The sequence below is a fragment of the Cebus imitator genome, unplaced genomic scaffold (genome assembly GCF_001604975.1).
Source record: "Cebus imitator isolate Cc_AM_T3 unplaced genomic scaffold, Cebus_imitator-1.0 Scaffold706, whole genome shotgun sequence".
Taxonomy (NCBI): Eukaryota; Metazoa; Chordata; class Mammalia; order Primates; family Cebidae; genus Cebus; species Cebus imitator.
In genome coordinates, this window is record NW_016108021.1 from 307,556 (window position 1) to 326,130 (window position 18,575).

Genomic DNA, 18,575 nt, shown 5'->3' on the forward strand with positions numbered 1-18,575 from the left:
GAGTGTGTGGGGTGTGTGTGCATGTGTGTGGAGTGTGTGGGGTATGTGTGCATGTGTGTGCAGTATGTGTGTGGGGTGTGTGCATGTGTGTGCAGTGTGTGTGGGGTGTGTGCACATGTGTGGAGTGTGTGGAGTATGTGTGCATGTGTGCGGTGTGTGGGGTGTGTAGTATGTGTGGGGGGTATGTAGTGTGTGTGGGGTATGTGTGTGGATGTGTATGGGGGTATGTGGTGTGTGTGGGGTATGTATGCATGTGTGGTGTGTATGGGGGGTATGTGGTGTGTGTGGGGTAAGTGTGCATGTGTGTGGTGTGTAAGTGTGCATGTGTGTGGTGTGTGTGGGGGTGTATGTGGTGTGGCGGGGACATGCCTGCATGTGTGGTGTGTGCACATGTAGCGTTTCCGAAAGCCAGTCAATGCTGCAAGCTTCATCACAAAATGTTGATCATTCATTTATTCTCAAAATCATTCTTATTTCTTTAGCACCGGTAAGACTTACTCAAGATTAAAGGATGAATTTATTTTTCAGGTCTCTAGATTTTTTACGAAACTGTCTTGCCTTTTTTTTTTTTAACTGTCTTAGAGACGAAGAGAAGAAAGCACATAAACTCAATAACTGATTGATTTCTTGGGAAACTTTTATCTCCGTGTCCATTGATAAGGTTTCTCTGGGTAATTTGGTTTATTGTGGCTCAGTAAATTAAACCAGGTACATGAAAAAAGAATAAGATCTTTAACTCAGATTTGAATTGGGTCACTGTAATAAAACCATAAGGACGCTGTTGAATACAGCAACACATTAAAGGGGGCCAGATACAGTGTCAGCATGTTTCACCAGTTAGCAGTTCTGATTTTTGGGATTTTAAAAAATGCTGTGAATGCTGGTCCTAAATATGTCACAGTCTTGTGCTGGGTTTGACTTGGCAAAAATGGCCATCAGTCTACCTAAACATCTTTTTATTGTTTAAGCATTTATTGTGTCTTTTTTTTTTTTTTTTAAACAAAAGCTGAGACACTGTTTCATCAGGAACAGGGAGACCTGTAGCCTTGCCTTTTCAGTAGCACTTGCCTACCACTGTCAAAGGTGTTGAGAAAGGATATACCAAAATCATAATTTTTAGACCCTATTTCCTCGCTGTTCATAATGAGATGCCCAGAGGCAGTCCCCGTCATCAGAGCGCAGTGACATGGGTACTGGAGGGCTGAGTGCACAGAGGGGCCCTTCCCTCCCCCAGGACCTTCCCAGAGACCCTGGGGGAGACACCTGCCCTTTCCCTGGGCTGCAGCCTTCACACCTGCACAGTCCATGAATGGACAATGGGACATACCCTCCCTCTGCTTCTACAAATCTGTGAATCCCTACGTGGTGCAGTGGAGTTCCAGGTGCTCTCTGTGCCCTCTGCCCTGCTCCATGCTCACCCCTGTAAGGAGGTAAGAAAGCATCAATATCCTCAAGAGAGAATTTTTATTGCCCCCCAGGGGTTCTCTGCTAAGAAATCAGAGAATCAGCCCCATGCGGTGGTGCACGCCTGTAATCCCAGCACTTTGGGAGGCTGAGGTAGGCGGATCACGAGGTCAAGAGATCGACATCATCCTAGCCAACATGGTGAAACCCTGTCTCTACTTAAAAATACACAAAAATTAACTGGGTGTGGTGGCGTGTGCCTGTAGTTCCAGCTACTCAGGAGGCTGAGCAGGAGAATCACTTGAACCTGAATCTGGGAGGCGGAGGTTCCAGTGAGCTGAGATTGCATCACTGCACTCCAGTCCAGTGACAGAGCAAGGTTCTGTCTCAAAAAAGCAAAAAACAAAAAAACAAATCAGAGAATCCAGGAGTGGGGCCAGTCAGGAAAGGCAGAACAGACATCAAGGGTTTCAGTTGCAGGGCCTCCAAACCAACAAATGACAATCAGAGGGACGAGCAAAGCAACACGTGCATGTCTTCTGAATTCTGAACTTATTCCTCCTGGGCCATGAAGAAAGTTGGTTTCCACTTTTCTCCCTGCGGATGGGCTGGCCCTGTACAGCCTTCCAGGTATGGGAGGGGAGGAAGGAGGGAGAGTGGCCTGACAGGAAGCAAGCAGTCGGACAAATCTCATTAAGTCTGTATCAGTTAATTCAAACACAACTAAATTCAAAGTGCTTTGATTCCCAAGCCAATTATACAGGATTATCCCCCACATAAATTGAGTTCATTACATACTAAGTATAGATAATCCATAATTGAATATGGAAAATTCAGACATGGAGTGTTACTAATCAGATAAATAGGGCCTCAAATTAGACTGTGGAAAAGATCAATGGACCTGCTCTAATTGCCAACCTAAAAGGAGCAAGCAAAAGGGAAACTAATCAAAGGAACATTCTCCTTTGCCCCTTCTTTTGTTAAGCCTCAAGAACATTTTGCAGGTGACAGGAAGGGGCTCTCATGGACATCCATGCAAAAGAGCAGAGCAGCTTCTTCCCGGAGTGGCTCCATTTCCAATGGCCCATATATGTCCTGGTGTCCAAGAGTTTTAATAAAGCAACACCAGGTCCCTGCAGAAGACCCTTTCACTGCAGGGAAAGTCATCAGGCACAGCTTGGCTCGGATGACTTTTCAAGAGTAAGGATTATATTAAAAATGACTGTACCACTACTTACGAGAAAACCAGATAATGTGGCGCATGACTCTCTGAGGAAGAAGTATCTATAATTATGGGAAGGAAGTACAAAGCCTTAATTATGCTAACTATTTAAATAGCGCATAATGCTTGAGACAGAATTTAAGGGTTAGGAGTCTGCCTTAGTACCTTGAGGTATCCTTATACTTCAGAAAAGGGATCTGAGAAAGATATAAAATATGTTGAAAACTCCACTCTAATTAACTAGCTAGAGACATCCATGGGTGCAAACCGTAACCACGCAGAGAAGAAGATTGCTACAGTCTAAGAGCTAAAAGCAAAGACAAGGGCTCATGAAAAAAAAAAGATAAAGACAGAAGGCGCTGAGGAGGGAGTTGCCAAGACTCAAGATCACATCACAAGCAGAGGAAAAAGGTAATGACTGTTGCAGAAAACAGCTAGGAAGAGAGCCTTCACAAAAAAGGAACAGGGATGTGCAGTGGCTCATGCCCATAACTGCAGCACTTTGGGAGGTCAAGGCAGGAGGATCACTTGAGCCAAGAGTTCCAGACCAGTCTGGGCCAGTGAGACCCTGTCTCTACAAACAATAAAAAATATTATCTGGGCATGGTGGCATTTGCCTACAGTCCCAGCTACTTGGGAGGCAAATGTGGGAGGACCTCTTGAGCCCAGGAGATTGAGGCTGCAGTGAGCTGTGATCACACCACTGCACTCAACCTGGGCAACAGAGTGAGACCCTGTCTCAAAAGAGTTTGTTAGTCATTCATGCTACTTTCCAGAGTGGGTAAGGTGCAGGGGGCTCTGCTCATTGTGGTGGCCCAGGCTGATGGTGCTGCCACCACCTCTAATCTGCCAATTACGGTGCCAGTGGGAAAGAGAGCTCTGGAGAACCTCACACCACATTTAAATACTCTAACTTGAAAGTGGTACATATAAGTTTTGTTTACATGGTCCTCAGCAATGAGGGGACAGGTTCCTTTTATCATGCAAAGGAAGCTGGAGAGTTTGACATATTTTAAAACAGCATTAATGACCATCACATACCTAAAGGGGAGAAAGCATCTGGCTGACTTTAGGATTTTTCCCTATATAGACATTCAATGAAAAAGAGAATAACACATCATCTATAAACCCCTAAGTGGGAAAAAGTTTCCTCAAGAATTCTTTACCCAGGGGGAAAATCATGTAGAACATGATTCCAGATTCTGCTGAGGATGGAGAAAGCTGGAAAGAACATGGCCCTGACATTACAACAGCAACAACAACAAGACACTGAGTTCTGCAAATTCCCAACGTATGTTGAGCCCATCAGTCAGCTGAGGTCATAGGGCAGCAAACTAAACCCAAATTCTAAGGAAAAGACAGAGTCTCCAAGGAAAGACATGAGCACTTACCTGGGGCAGATGCAGTCAGACAGCAGCTTTAGTGGAAAAGGTGAACAAGATGCAGGATCACCAAGGTAAGGTAGCAGAGAGATGGAAGCAATAAGGAAGAGTCAAATGCAGAAAACTAGAAATGAAAAACACAGGCACAGAGATGAAGAATGCCTCTGACAGACAGGGTCAGCAGTGGACCAGACACGTTGAGGAAAAAATGACCAAGTGGGGTTTATCTCAGGAATGCAAGGTTGGCTCACCACTCAGAAGTCAATGGTATTCACTATTTGAGTGGACTCAAGAAGAAAACGTATAGGAACATCTAAGCAGATGCAGTAAAAGACTGATAAAATTCTACGGCCATTCATGGTAAAAAAACAGTCTCAGCAAACTAGGAATAGGAGGGCACATCTACAACCTCATAATAAGCATCTATGAAAAACTTAGAGCTAACACGATACATAATCCCTAAAGTCAGGAACAAGACAAGAACATCTGCTCTCACCACATCTATTCAATACTGTTGAATAGTCCAGTCAGTGGAATAAGGCAGGGAAAAGAAGAGGCATCTGGATTGCAATGTGTGCTGGTTTATTTTAGGGGTCAATTTGACTGGATAAAGGATACTCGAGAAATGGCAAAGCAGGGTGTTTCCAGAGGAGATTGGTATGTGAGTCTGTGGACTGAGTGGGGAAGACCCACTCTCAATGTTGGGGGCACCATCTGATCGGCCAGAGGCCTGGATAGAACAAAAAAGCACAGAAAAGGTGAATTATTTTCTTTCTCTTCTGGAGCAGAGACACCCTTTCCTGCCCCTGGACATCAGAACTCTGGGCTCTCTGGCCTTTGGACCCTGGGACTCACACTGGTGCAACCCCTACGCCTAGATTCTTGGCCTTGGACTGAGAGTTCCACCACTGGTTTTCCTGGTTCTGAGGCCTTTGGACTTGAACTAAGCCAAATTCCCAGCTTTCCAGGGTCTCCAGCTTGCAGATGGGCGGTCACAGGACTTCGTAGTCTCCATGGCCATGTAAGCAATTCTCCCAGTGAATTCCCTCTCATCGATCTATGTCTGCCCTATTGGTTCTGTTTGACTGGAGAATGGAAGATGTAAAATTGCCTCTCTTTGCATAGCACATGACTGTCTATATAAGAAAATGCAAAGAATCTGCAAAGGAGCTACCAGAACTAATGAGTGAGGTTAGCAAGACCACAGGTACAAGATTGGTAACGAAAATCAAATTTCTGTATGTTAGCAGTGAATAGCAGATCATTAAAAAATACCATTAGGATAGCACCAATAAATGTGGAATACTTTAAGCATAGCTATTACAAAACACGTTAAGATCTATACACCGAAAATTACACAACACTGATGAAAGAAAGAAACACTGAAGAAAGAAAGTACAACTTAAATGAAGAACTATATCACGGATATGTCTAGTCTCTTCAAAGTGACGTGTGGATTCCATGAAATCCGAGTCAAAATCCAAGCAGGATTTTAGCACAAATTGAACAAGCAGATTCTAAAATTTATATGGAAATGCAAAGGAAATGATAGCCAAGATAAATTTGGAAAGTAGCAAAGTTGGACGACCGCAATAAACAGACACTCATTTCCAATAGTCCCTGGTCCTCTTGATCTCAGATGAGCCAGTCCCTGCCAAGGCCACTGCTTCTCGTACAGGCCCTCCTCAGGTGGGGGACAAGGGCAGGCTGCCTCTTCTCCTAGCACCTAAGCCACTGCTGCCACTTCCAGACCACTGGCCTCGCACCTGAATCACAACTCCTGCCTGCTTTGAGCCTCCTGCCACCAGCTTTGATAGCTCCTACCTCTCAGCAGCCTTTGTACACAAGCTCATTGAGGACTTTAAAATGGTGTAGTCTTTCTTGTGCTTTCAACTCTTACCAGTGTCCTGGGCAATCTGAATACCCATGGGGCTATGCCAGTCATTCAGCTGGGCTCCCAGCCTTCACTGAACTTCTTGATATCAGTGGCCTTTATGCCATTTTTTGACACCTCATACCAAGGGCTTTTCTCACCAATGTACCAGAACTGTGAATAAGAGTGAGACTGCAAGGTCACCAGCTCCCTCTAGACCTGAGACTGCATTCTTAGAGACAGTGGTGGTTTTTTTTGTTCTGTCACCAGGAGTGCAGTGATGTGATCTTGGCTCACTGCAGCCTCTGCCTCCCGGGTTCAAGCGATTCCCACCTCAGCCTCCCAAGTAGCTGGGACTACAGGTGCGTGCCACCACGCCTGGCTAATTTTTTTTTTTTAATTTTAGTAGAGACAGGGTTTCTCCATGTTGGCCAGGATGGTCTTGATCTCCTGACCTTGTGATCAGTCCACTTCAGCCTCCCAAAATGCTGGGATTACAGGCGTGAGCCCCTGCACCTGGCGAGTGTTTTTTGTCAACAGCATTACCTTTCAAACCACAGTCACCGCTTCAGGGGCTGGTGAGTCATGAAAACTAGGTCCTGCGTCCCGTGAGTGAAGGCCTCCAAGGGGACCTCCAGGACCTGAGAGGGCAGACTGAACACCCGTCAGCCAACCGAGGAATGGGAGGTCACATGAGGCCCAAATGCACGCCCATGCTCAAGAAAACATCCCCAGGTTGAAGAAGCGACTTAGCAGTTGTCAGAATGAGATCGCAGAGTGAGCAATGGCTGCCTATGTCTCCACCAGAGAGGACGGTGAAGGGCCGCAGCAGACCTCAGGCACTGACCCAGGCAGGTCCCAGGATGCAATGAGGTAGAAATGTGGGTGTAGGTAGTGTGGGTGGCATGAAATACTTGGTCCCATGATGGGGTGGGCCCTGGGGTGCCGCAGTTCTGGGTTTCTCCCACCCCACTGCATCTATCGCTCTGGTGAGCTGCTGGGACCACTCAACTTGGCCCATTCCTCTGTGCAAAATATGGCAGGTGCCGTGAGCCAGTCCCAGTCCTACCCTGGAGATGAGCTGCCTCCTCTCTCTCTGTGCGTCTATGCTTGTCTATCAGCCGGTGACCACCCACGGAGGACTAATCACAGGGACTCAATGTCAACGCTTTCCTCCTCCCTCCCCAGATTCGAGGTGGCTCTCTGCAGTTTCCAGTCCCCTGCATCCTGCATTCCCTACACGCATGCTAGTGGTCCCTCATACCACAAACACAATTTTACCACCAACTAAGAGTTCCTTGGACTATGCTGCATGTTTTTACACTTATTTATTCATTTTTTGAGACGAAATCTCCCTCTGTCGCCAGGCTGGAGTGCAGTGGCACGATCTCATCTCACTGCAACCCCTGCCTTTGAGGTTCCAATGATTCTCCTGCCTCAGCTTCCCAAGTAGCTGGGATTACAGGCACACGCCACCACACCTGGCTAATTTTTGTATTTTTAGTAGAGATGAGGTTTCACCACATTGGCCAGGCTGGTCTCGAACTCCTGACCTTGATCAAGTGATCCACTCGCCTCGGCCTCCCAAAGCGCTGGGAATACAGGTGTCAGTAACTACGCCTGGCCTATGCCACATCTTTTAAAAAAGCTTTGGCATGGTTTCATTCAAGGGAAAGAGAATTGGGTTCACTTGTTCTTATGTATTTTTAAGTGTTCAATTTCGCTTTTCAGAATAAAACACTTGGAAGAGAGAAGTAATATAAACAATTTTTCCAAATCACTTTTTTTTAAAGATCAGATGTTATACATGAAAATAGACTGCCGTGAGATTGTCAGATTTTTTTTTCCTCCAAATATCTTTTAAAAAGCAAAATAAATCCCCATCTGTTCCCTCATGGTGTAACAGCCAAAAATGTCAGTAAAGCTGTAGAATCCATCCCGTCACGATTTGTAAAGACCTCTTTCAACCACTGGCATCTGACTTTGCAGATGTCAGAGGCAGTACAATGAAATGGTGAAAATGCAAAGCAAGATCCGGAAAGAACACCTTCAAAATCAAACCCTATCCTCCTTTCACATGTTCTCTGGAAAGATATTCCCTCTTGCCTCAAACCTACCTCGGCATGTTAAGAGCTGAAAGAAATCTATATGTGAGTAAGTCTTCCTAAAATGTCTGTAAGGCATGGAATTGAAATGCATGCACAGGCAGCGCCCAGCAGGGTCACCTTCAAGGTCAGCCTCACGGCGTTGCAGTTCTCCTGCAGTGGGTTCAGCTTCAGCGTCTCCCCGAGGTTGCTGCAGCCGGACGACTGGTGCTGCAGCTCACAGCAGACACACACCTCCATACTGTCAAACTTAATCTAGACAGAGGAACACAGACAGACCTCACCGTTAACAGGCATTCGACCCCCGCGGGTACGCTTGACTGACACAATTCAGAACACAGGAAAATGACTCCATTCAAAGTAGCCTGTTTCAGTATGTTTAATAGTAAAGCAAAAACAATTTCTATCGACCCAGGTCATCAGGAAAACGTCAAATTCCTGTTTTAAAAGCAATGTATAAAAAAGCAAAAGTACATTTGAAGAAACCTAAGCTCTACATGAGAGAAAACTGCAGGTGGACTGCAAAATGAGATAAAGGTAAATCAACTAAGAATCACGCACATTGATGTATGCATGGAGATGTGTTATCCCAGCTCTGTGCTTTGGCTCCTTCTCCTCCCACAGTCAGAAATTTCTTGCCTCACTTCATGGTCTATCAAACTCCTGCTCATCCAACAAGGTCCAACTCCAGCGCCACCCTCGAGGACTTGTCTGGTTTTCCCGCCTCATGGCTACTGGAGACTGATTTATCCAGCTAGAGTTGCGTCTTATCATCACGGTATTAACAATGCCGATAAGGTATAGGTGTTCAATAAATGCTGAATAAATAAAAGTGGCTTGGAAAATAGAAAACCATGGAAGGAAAAAAATGTGTTTCCAGTATTTTAAAAAGCAGTATGAGAGTCTCAGTGAGAGGGAAGAGAACAGAGTGGGAGAAAAGCGGCTTTAAAAAAGTAAAGTCCTCGACAGGTGTGCTGGTACACCACCTGCAGCCCCAGCCACTCGGCAGGCCAGGGCAGGAGGATCACTTGAGCCCAGGAGCCTGAGACCAGCCTGGCTGGGCAACATAGTGAGAACCTGTCTCAAAAATACATAAATAAAAAACAATAAAGTCCTAGAGGTAAAACTACTAAAAATCAGTAAAATCTATGCAACTTTATTCAAAATCACACTGAACATGAAACAAGTTATGTTCCTTAGATTAAGAAGTGCCCAGCTGGGTGTGATAGCTCATGCCTGTAATCCCAACATTTTGGGAGACTGAGGTGGGCAGATCACGAGGTTAGGAGTCCAAGACCAGCATGGCCAAGATGGTGAAACCCCATCTCTACTAAATATACAAAAATTAGCCCGATGTGGTGGCAGGCGCCTGTAATCCAAGCTACTTGGGAGGCTGAGGCAGGAGAATTGCTTGAACCTGGGAGGTGAAGGTTGCAGTGAGCCGAGATTGCACCCCTGTACTATAGCCTGGGTGACAGAGTAAGACTCTGTTTCAAAAAAAAAAAAAAAAAAAAGTGTCCTACTTTCCAACATATATATGTTTACAGCAGCCAACTCAAAGTGCAAATACTTTTCAGACAAATATTGGCCATTCATAAATGTAACAAGGAATTTTTCATTGCATGAAATATTGTCGAGGCTGAGACAACACTTAGAAAACCTCCAGGTATCAACATGTCGCCTCTCCAAAATACTGGGACACGGGTAATACAGCATCTGCAGAGCCAAGAAATGTGCTGGTATTCAACCGAGGAGCTCAGCTTCCACTTTCTTAGGTTAGCTTAAGATTTAGCCCCTGCCACCCCCTGCCCCACGTCAGGTGGGCTTTGCAACTGGCTTTCGGCGGTAGAATGTGGGTAGAAGTGACAGCTTGCAGGTTCTGAACTTAAGGCCTCAACAGGCTTCATGTTTCTGCACTTTCTCCCTGCAACTCCCAATATCCAGCAGGAAAAGAACAGGCTCCAGGGAGATGCCAGCTTTCCAGCCCCAGCAGGAGACCCATGGGGCACACCCACAGAACTGTTCCGCCCTATGGCACATGCACAAGCAACATTACTAGGTTAGATCAAACCGTTTTTTAAATACGCAAACAAATTAGACTCCCACCAATAGGGTATGAGTTCAGGCTAACCCACATCTTCACCAATGCTTGCTAATGTTGACTTTTTGTCCATGCAGTAATTAATATAATAGTATCTAATTTTGGGTTTGCTTTCATCTTTGCTCATTTTCACTCATATTGTGAAATATAACACACACACAAAAAGTGCACAGAACAAACACATTCAGTTCAGTAACTTACCATTAGGTGAGCATCCATGAGACCATGGCCGTCTTCCTAGAAGGCCTTGCACACCTCGTTCCCTATCATTCCGCCCCCTCGCTGCACCAAGAGCTAAACACAGTCCTTACCTTTTAAGTAATCATTTCTAGGCTTCCACCTTTAAACATTTACCACTATAGTATAGTTTCACCTGGTTTTCTAACTTGATATAAATAGAATCATATAGTATTTTTAGTATTTGGCTTCTTTCATTCAAAATTACAAGATTCATCTACCTCACTGCATATAAATATAGTTGATCATGTTCACTGTTGTATATTACATAGCATGAATATGCTGCCATTTACATATTTATTCTCTTGCCAGTGGACATCTGGCTTTTTGCTATTTTTTTTGCAATGAGATTAATGCCGCTTTGATATGCTGTACTTGCCTGCTGGCACATACATGTGCATATTTCTTTTGGGTACAAAATGCCTACTGATTGGAGCTGCTGGGTTCCTGGGAATTTTCAACTTTAGCAGAGAATACATAACCACTTTCCAAAGTGGCTGCACCCATTTACACACTCACCAGCACTGTTTGAGGGTCCCATTACTCCACATCCTGGCTTGTGCTGTTTCAGTCCTTTTAACTTTAGCCAGGAAAGTACTGGAAGAGTTACTTCTTCCCTGAAGTGAGGGAAGATGGGAAAAAGGGATAAAAGAGAAGACGGGATCTAACACAGAAAAAGAGGTAGAGGAAGTTCTAAGAATGTGGGAAAAGGATGTCCTCGCATGGTAAATATACAGACTGCCTATAGGCTGAGTAGCCTAGACTGAGGCAGGAAACAGGCTCGGTGGAAAAGTCTTTAAGAAGAAAATGAAGTTGACAGTGCTTGACGGGTGGGATTGTATTCAGAGATTTTCAGTTCTCCTGGGAAGTTTGAGCGTAAATTAGAAACAGAGACACTCCACAAATAATAAAACAATTTTAACTTTAGCATAAAAGACAAATCATATATAGTACATGGTTTGGTTGAATATCTTTTTATACTTTCAAAAGGGTCATTCATAGAGTAGAAGGTTTCAATGTTGATGAAGTCCGACTTAGACATTTTTGCTCCTACACTTTTGGTGTTGATCTAAGAACTCTGCTTAGCCCTAGATCTCCGTTTTTTTCTAAATGTTTTGTAATTTAATTTTACATTTGATTGCATGACCCATTTTCAGTTACTTCTAGTATAAGATATGAGACTTGGGTTGAGGTTGATTATTTTTGTCTATAGATGCCCAATTGTTCCAACATTTGTTGAAAAAGCTGTCTTTTCTTCACTTAATTCCTTACGACTTTTGTCAAAAATCAGTTGGGCACATTTGTGTCTATTTCTGGATTCTCCCTTTGTTCCACTGATCTCTTTCCACCAATCACCAAGTCTTGATTACTGTGGTTATCAGTCTGGAAATCAAAATACTGATTCCTCCTACTTAATTCTTATTTTTCAAAATTATTTGTTTTTCCATATACTTTTTTTTTTTTTTTTGAGACAAGGTCTTGCTCTATCACCCAGGCTAGAGTGTGGTGGCATGATCTCGGCTCACTGTGACCTCCACCTCCTGGGTTCAAGTGATTCTTGTGCTTCAGCCTCCCAGATAGCTGGGATTATAATCAAGTGCACGCCACTATGCCCAACTAATTTTTGTATTTTTAGTAGAAACCAGGTTTTGCCATGTTGGCCAGGCTGGTCTCAAATTCTTAGCCTCAAGTGATCCGTCCACCTCAGCCTTTCCAAAGTACTGGGTGTACAGGCGTGAGCCACCATGCCTGGTCTCCATATATATTTTAGAATAAAACTGTCATTGTCTACAGAAAAAAATATTGCTGGGATTTTGATAGGAATTGGATAAAACCCACATTTTCTTTTTAAGATAGAATTTTCGCTCTTGTTTTCCAGGCTGGAGTGCAATGGTATGACCACTGCTCACTGAAACTTCTGCCTCCCAGGTTCAAGCAATTCTCCTGCGTCAGCCTTCTGAGTAGCTGGGATTACAGGTGCCTGCCATCACACCCAGCTAAATTTTTTTTGTATTTTTAGTAGAGATGGGGTTTTGCCATGTTGGCCAGGCTGGTTTCCACCTCCAGACCTCAGGCGATCTGCCCACCTTGGCCTCCCAAAGTGCCGGGATTACAGGCATGAGCCACCACGCCCAGCCCAAGCCCAGATAGTAACTGGGGGGAAATTGACGTATTTCCTATATTGAATCTTCCAATTGATTTAAATTTATTTATTTCATCTTTGTTAAGTGGTTTTCAGTGTATGATTCTATACATGTTTTTGTTAGATTTACGCTTACATATCTTTTTTTAATTTTTTTGAGATGGAGTCTCGCTCTGTAGCCAGGCTGGAGTGCAGTGGCAAGATCTCAGCTGACTGCAACCTCTGCCTCCCGGGTTCAAGTGATTCTCCTGCCTCAGCCTCCTGAGTAGCTGGGACGACAGGCCCGTGCCACCACACTCAGCTAATTTTTGTATTTTTAGTAGAGACAGGGTTTCACCATGTTGACCAGGATTGTCTTGATCTCTTGGCCTCATGATCTGCCCACTTTGGCCTCCCAAAGTGCTGGGATTACAAGCATGAGCCAGCACTCCCGGTCCACTTAAATATCTTTTTAAGCGATTTTTAATTTCAGTGTCCATGTGCTCACTGTTAATATGCAGTACAGGTATTGATCGTCTTACCACCTATGCAACTTACGACCATTTGACTTTACGACCACAATCACTAGCCACGACTGCTCCGTGTCTGGCAGCGCAAACGTTGCCCAGCTGGGTGTACGACTGTGCGGACCAGCTTCTGGCAGCACTACCATCTCTGCATGCACCATTTCAACTGTACATATAGCCTACTCAACTTACGACCAAATCGTGTTACAACCGGTCCGCAGTCCCGACCACGGTCGTAAGTCGAGCACTAGCTGTATTACTATTACTATACAGCTCACTATTAATACACAAGAAATACAATTAAATTTTGTATATTTATCTTGTATCCTACAACCTTGCTGAACTCACTATCTAAGAGGCTTATTTTGTTCTATTTATTTTTTAAAGATTCTTGGGGATTTTCCACATAGATACTTATGTCATCCACAAACAGGGTTAGTTGTATTCCTTCCTGTCTAATCTGTACACCTTTTATTTTCTTGCCGTATTGCATTGGCTTGAAATTATGGCATTATGTTCTATGTTGAATAAAATGGTATGAATGAGCATGCTTGCCTTGTTCCTGATTGTAGGGGAAAAGCATTCACTGTCCATTAAGTTTGTTAGCTGTAGGTCTTTTGTAGATGCTCTTTCTCAAGTTGAGACCATTCTCTATGCCTGTTTTTCTAAGTTTTCTTTTTAGTTAGGAAAGGTGCTCGATTTTGTCAAATGCTTTTTCTGCATCACTTGATATAACCATGTGGTTTCTCTTCATTAGCCTGTTGATATGGTAGAATACATAGACTGATTTTTGAATATCGAACCAGACTTGAATCCCTGGAACAACTCCCTCTTGGCAATGATGTGTAATTCCTTTCAGATATGTTGAATTCTATTTGTTATTATTTTGTTGGATAGTCATCTGTAGCCTGCCTGCCTGCCTGCCTGCCTGCCTGCCTGCCTTCCTTCCTTCCTTCCTTCCTTCCTTCCCTTTCTTTTTATTTCTTTCATCTCACTCAGTCACCAGGCTGGAGTGCAGTGGCACAATCTTAGCTCGCTGTAACTTCCTCTTCCTGGGTTGAAAGGATTCTCCTGCCTCAGCCTCCCGAGTGGCTGGGACTATAGACACACAACACCATGCCCAGCTGATTTTTGTATTTTTAGTGGAGACGGGGTTTTACTATGTTGGCCAGGATGGTCTCAATCTCTTGATCTTGAGATCCACCCACCTCAGCCTCCCAAAGTGCTGGTATTAAGGCATCAGCTGCTGTGCCCAGCCTGTAGTTTTATTTTTCTATACTGTCTTTGTCTGGTTTTTGGTAGCATGACAATACTACCTTCATAAAAATCAGTTGGGCAATATTTCTTCTATTTTCTCAAAGAAATTGTATAGAAATGATGTTAATTCTATAAATGCTTAACAGAATTCTCCAGTGAAACCATCTGGACCTGGAGATTTTGGTTTTATAAGTTTTAAAATTATAAATTCAATTTCCTCAATAATTATTCAAATTCTCTATTTCATATTGTATGAATTATGATAGTTTGCATTTTCCAAGAAATGGATCAATTTCATTTAAGTTGTGAAGTTCATTTGTGTAAAGTTGTTCCTATTATTTCCTTATTATCCTTTTGATGTCTGTTGGGTCTGTAGTTTCTTCCCAGATATTGGCAATTTGTGTCTTCTAACTTTTTTTCTTGCTAGAGTTTTTCAATGTTGTTGATGCTGTCAGAGTATCAGCTCTTGTTTCACTGGTTTTTCTCCACTGATTTCCTGTTGTCCATTTCATTGATTTCTGCTCTTACATTTATGACTTCCTGCCACCTTCTTGCTTTGGATTGATTATGCTGCTCTTTATCTAGTTTCTTTAATTTTGTTTTTAATCGAGAAATAATAATTCTGTATTACATATTATGGGGTACAATATGATGTCTTGGTAATGTTTACACTGCAGAATGACTGAATCAACCTAATTCACAAATCTCCTCACTTTTTAATTTTTATTTTTATTTTACTTTAAGTTCTGGGATACATGCACAGAACGTGCAGGTTTGTTACATAGGTATATATGTGCCATGGTGGTTTGCTGCACCTGTCAACCCATCATTTAAGATTTAAGCCCCACATGCATTAGGTATTTGTACTAATGCTCTCCCTCCCCTTACCCCCACCCTCTGACAGGTCCTGGTGCGTGATGCTCCCCTCCCTGTGTCCACGTGTTCTCACTGTTCAACTCTCATTTATGAGTGAGAACATGCGGTATTTGGTTTTCTGTTCCTGTGTTAGTTTGCTGAGAATGATGGCTTCCAGTTTCATCCATGTCCCTGCAAAGGACATGAACTCATCCTTTTTTATGGCTGCATAGTATTCCATCATGTATATGTGCCACATTTTCCTTATCCAGTCTATTATTGATGGGCATTTGGGTTCGTTCCAAGTCTTTACTATTGTAAATAGTACTATAATAAACATACATGGGCATGTGTCTTTGTAGTAGAATGAATTATAATCCTTTGGGTATATACCCAGTAATGGGATTGCTGGGTCAAATGGTATTTCTAGTTCTAGATCCTTGAGGAATCACTACACTGTCTTCCACAATGGTTGAACTAATTTATACTCCCACCAGCAATGTAAAAGTGTTACTCTTTCTCCACATCCTCTCTAGCATCTGTTGTCTCCTGACTTTTTAGTAATTGCCATTCTAACTGGTGTGAAATGATATCTCATTGTGGTTTTGATTTGCATTTCTCTAATGACCAATGATGATGAGCTTTTTTTTTTTTTTTTGGCCGATATATTTATCTTTTTTTGTGGTGAAAACATTTAAAATCTACTTTTAAGCAATTTTGAAATATGTAATGCATTATTTGTTTATTATTGTCATCATTCTGTGAAACAGATCACTGAAACTTACTCCAATTTAACTGAAATTTTGTACCCTTTGATCTATATCCTTTTCGGCTTCAACTGTTTTCCTTTGCTGTTATCAACTGGACAGGAGCCCAGCTCTCCTAAAACAGTTTACTCTCCCACATCTCAAAAGCATGCAAGGAATTATTCATATGATCACATCTCTAGGGCAGGCATTAAGATTAAAGGAGCTATCGTACATGGCAAGATATTTTCTACAGTTTGAAGGATCATCCAGGGAAAGGAGGGGGAGATCAACTTGGCTGGAAAGCATGATTTATCACACAAAATAACCCTTCACTGACCCCAGGGAATAGACATCCAAATAAATCTTTTCCGTCAGTTATTTCACTGAGTTCGTGATTAATTCTTAGAAAAATTCTGAAAACCTCCTGATTAGTTCCCTGACCTTGACATCTGGGTGTGCAGGTGGCTGACAGATTTATTTCAAGAGTACCCCTCAGTGTTCGGGTCACTGGGAACGACACTGCAGAGCTTTGCAAATGAGGCCACGGTAATTTTTCACAAATCTCTTTGGAGCACTTAAAAGCTAGCCTGCCCCCCTTATTTATGGTCTGTCAGCCTGTCTGTGAGTAGAAAGAGCTCATACAACAAAAAGAGAGGGATGCCCCCACGATTCTCTTGCAGAAGTACGAATGGGATGGGTCTGTGACCTTCAGATATTATCAAAGGGAAGGGAGTGTGGGAAGGCTGAGCCTGCAGGCAGCACAGGGCAGAGGGCTGGGAAGAGGCTGGCATGTGTCAAGCCTGAGAACTCACAGTGGGCACACCAAGGCCAGTATCCTTGGATGTGATGAGCCTGTTGTTGGGAGGAGGAGAAGGTACAGCTCAGGGGTCAGAGTGAGACTACTCAGAGTCCTAACTGCCATGGGGTGACCCAGGACAAGCCACGTGACCTCTCTGGGCCTCAGGTTCCTGGGCCCCAGTGAGGATCGAATGAAGTTAGAGAGGTAAAAATACAAAGTGCCAATGCTATTGCTGGTGTTATTGGTGTTGCTATTATTTTCATTAAAGAACAGATTTGTAGGCTGGGCTCAGTGGCTCATGCCTGTAATTCCAGCACTCTGGGAGGCTGAGGTGGGAGGATCATCTGAAGTCAGAAGTTCGGGACTGCCTGGCCAACATGGCAAAACTCTGTCTCTACTAAAAATATAAAAATTAGTTGGGGCTGGGAGTGGTGGCTCACACCTATAATCCTAGCACTTTGGGAGGCCGAGGCAGGCGGATCACGAGGTCAGGAGATGGAGACCATCCTGGTCAACATGGTGAAACCCCACCTCTACTAAAAATATAAAAATTAATCGGTTGTGGTGGCGACTGTCTATGATCCCAGCTACTTGGGAGGCTGAGACAGGAGAATTGTTTGAATACGGGACGCGGAGGTTGCAACGAGCTGAGATCGCGCCACTGCACTCCAGCCTGGGCAACCAAAGAATAGATTTGTAGAAACTAGATCCTAAATTTTTTTTTCAAAGGTTCATCCAAAGCTAAAAAAACTAGACCCTAATTTTTAAAGCCTGGTAAAATACACACAACATAAACTTTACCATCTTCACCATTTGTTGGCATGCATTTCAGTGGTATTAAACACATTCATCTCGCTGTGTACCATTCACCACCATCCAACTCTGCAGCTTTTTCATCTTTCCAAACTCAAACTCTGTCCCCACTAAACAAATCCCCATTCCCTCTCCAACACGCCCCCCACAACCACCATTCTACCTTCTCTCTCTGTGGATTCACTACTCCAGGTACCTCATGCAAGTGGAATCATGCACTATTTGCCCTTTTCTGGCCGGCCTATTTCACTCAGCATGTCTTCAAGGTTTAGCCACTTTGTAGCACGTGTTGGGATTTCCTTCCTTTTTAAGGCCAAATACTGTTCTATCAGATGCATCTACCATATTCTGTTGATCCATTCTTCTTTAGGTGGACAACTGGGTTGCTTTCGCCTCTTGGCTGCTGTAAGTAATGCTGCTATAAACATGGGTGTGCAAATATCTATTTGAGTCCCTACTTTCAATTCTTCCGGTAAATTCCCAGAAGTGGAATTGCTGGATCATGTGGTAATTCTCTGTTTAATGTTTTAAGAAATATCATAATGTTTTCCATAGCAGCTGTACCATTTTATAGTCCACCAACAGTGTACAAGGCTTCCAATTTCTCTACATCCTCATCAACACTTATTTTTTGGGTTTTCAAAAAATCATAGTCATTGCAGTGGGTGCCAGGTGGTATCTCATTGTGGTTTCAATTTGCATTTGCCTCACCATTAGTGCTGTTGTGCACCTTTTCGTGTGCTTACTGGCCATTTGTATATATTCTTTGGAGAAATATCTAACAAGTCCTTTGCCTGTTTTTAAGTTGGGTTGTTTGTGTTCTTGTCGTTGAGCTGTAGGAGTTCTTTATACATTCTGGGTAGCAACCTCTAATCAAATATATGATTGGTCAGTATTTTCTCCCATTCCATGGGTTGCCTTTTCTCTCTGTTGATTGTGTTCTGTGATGAACAGAAGTCAACCCAACTTTTGGAATACTTGTAGTTTTCCATCAGTTTCACAAAAAAAATCTCAGTAACTTGTTGATTCCTGCCCAACCCAATTTTTGGTTCCTTTGTCTCAAGAAGGAACCACCTGGTGCCACGGTAAGCATCTCACTTGCCTCACGCAGTCTCTGTCCTGCCTTTTT

General features: G+C 43.4%; 1 protein-coding gene across 3 annotated transcripts in view; it reads right to left on the reverse strand.

Annotated features, from left to right (window-relative positions):
• The window catches only part of FAM189A1 (family with sequence similarity 189 member A1), a 232,119-nt gene that overhangs the window by 53,866 nt on the left and 159,678 nt on the right, over window positions 1-18,575 (reverse strand). For 2 of the 3 annotated variants that reach the window (XM_037735021.1, XM_017518829.2), the window contains exon 3: window positions 8,107-8,241. The exons of the other annotated variant lie outside the window; for it this stretch is intronic. In XM_037735021.1, coding sequence (XP_037590949.1) covers window positions 8,107-8,241 — 135 coding nt within the window. The remainder of the gene's footprint in view (window positions 1-8,106; window positions 8,242-18,575) is intronic. 3 annotated transcript variants of the gene reach the window in all.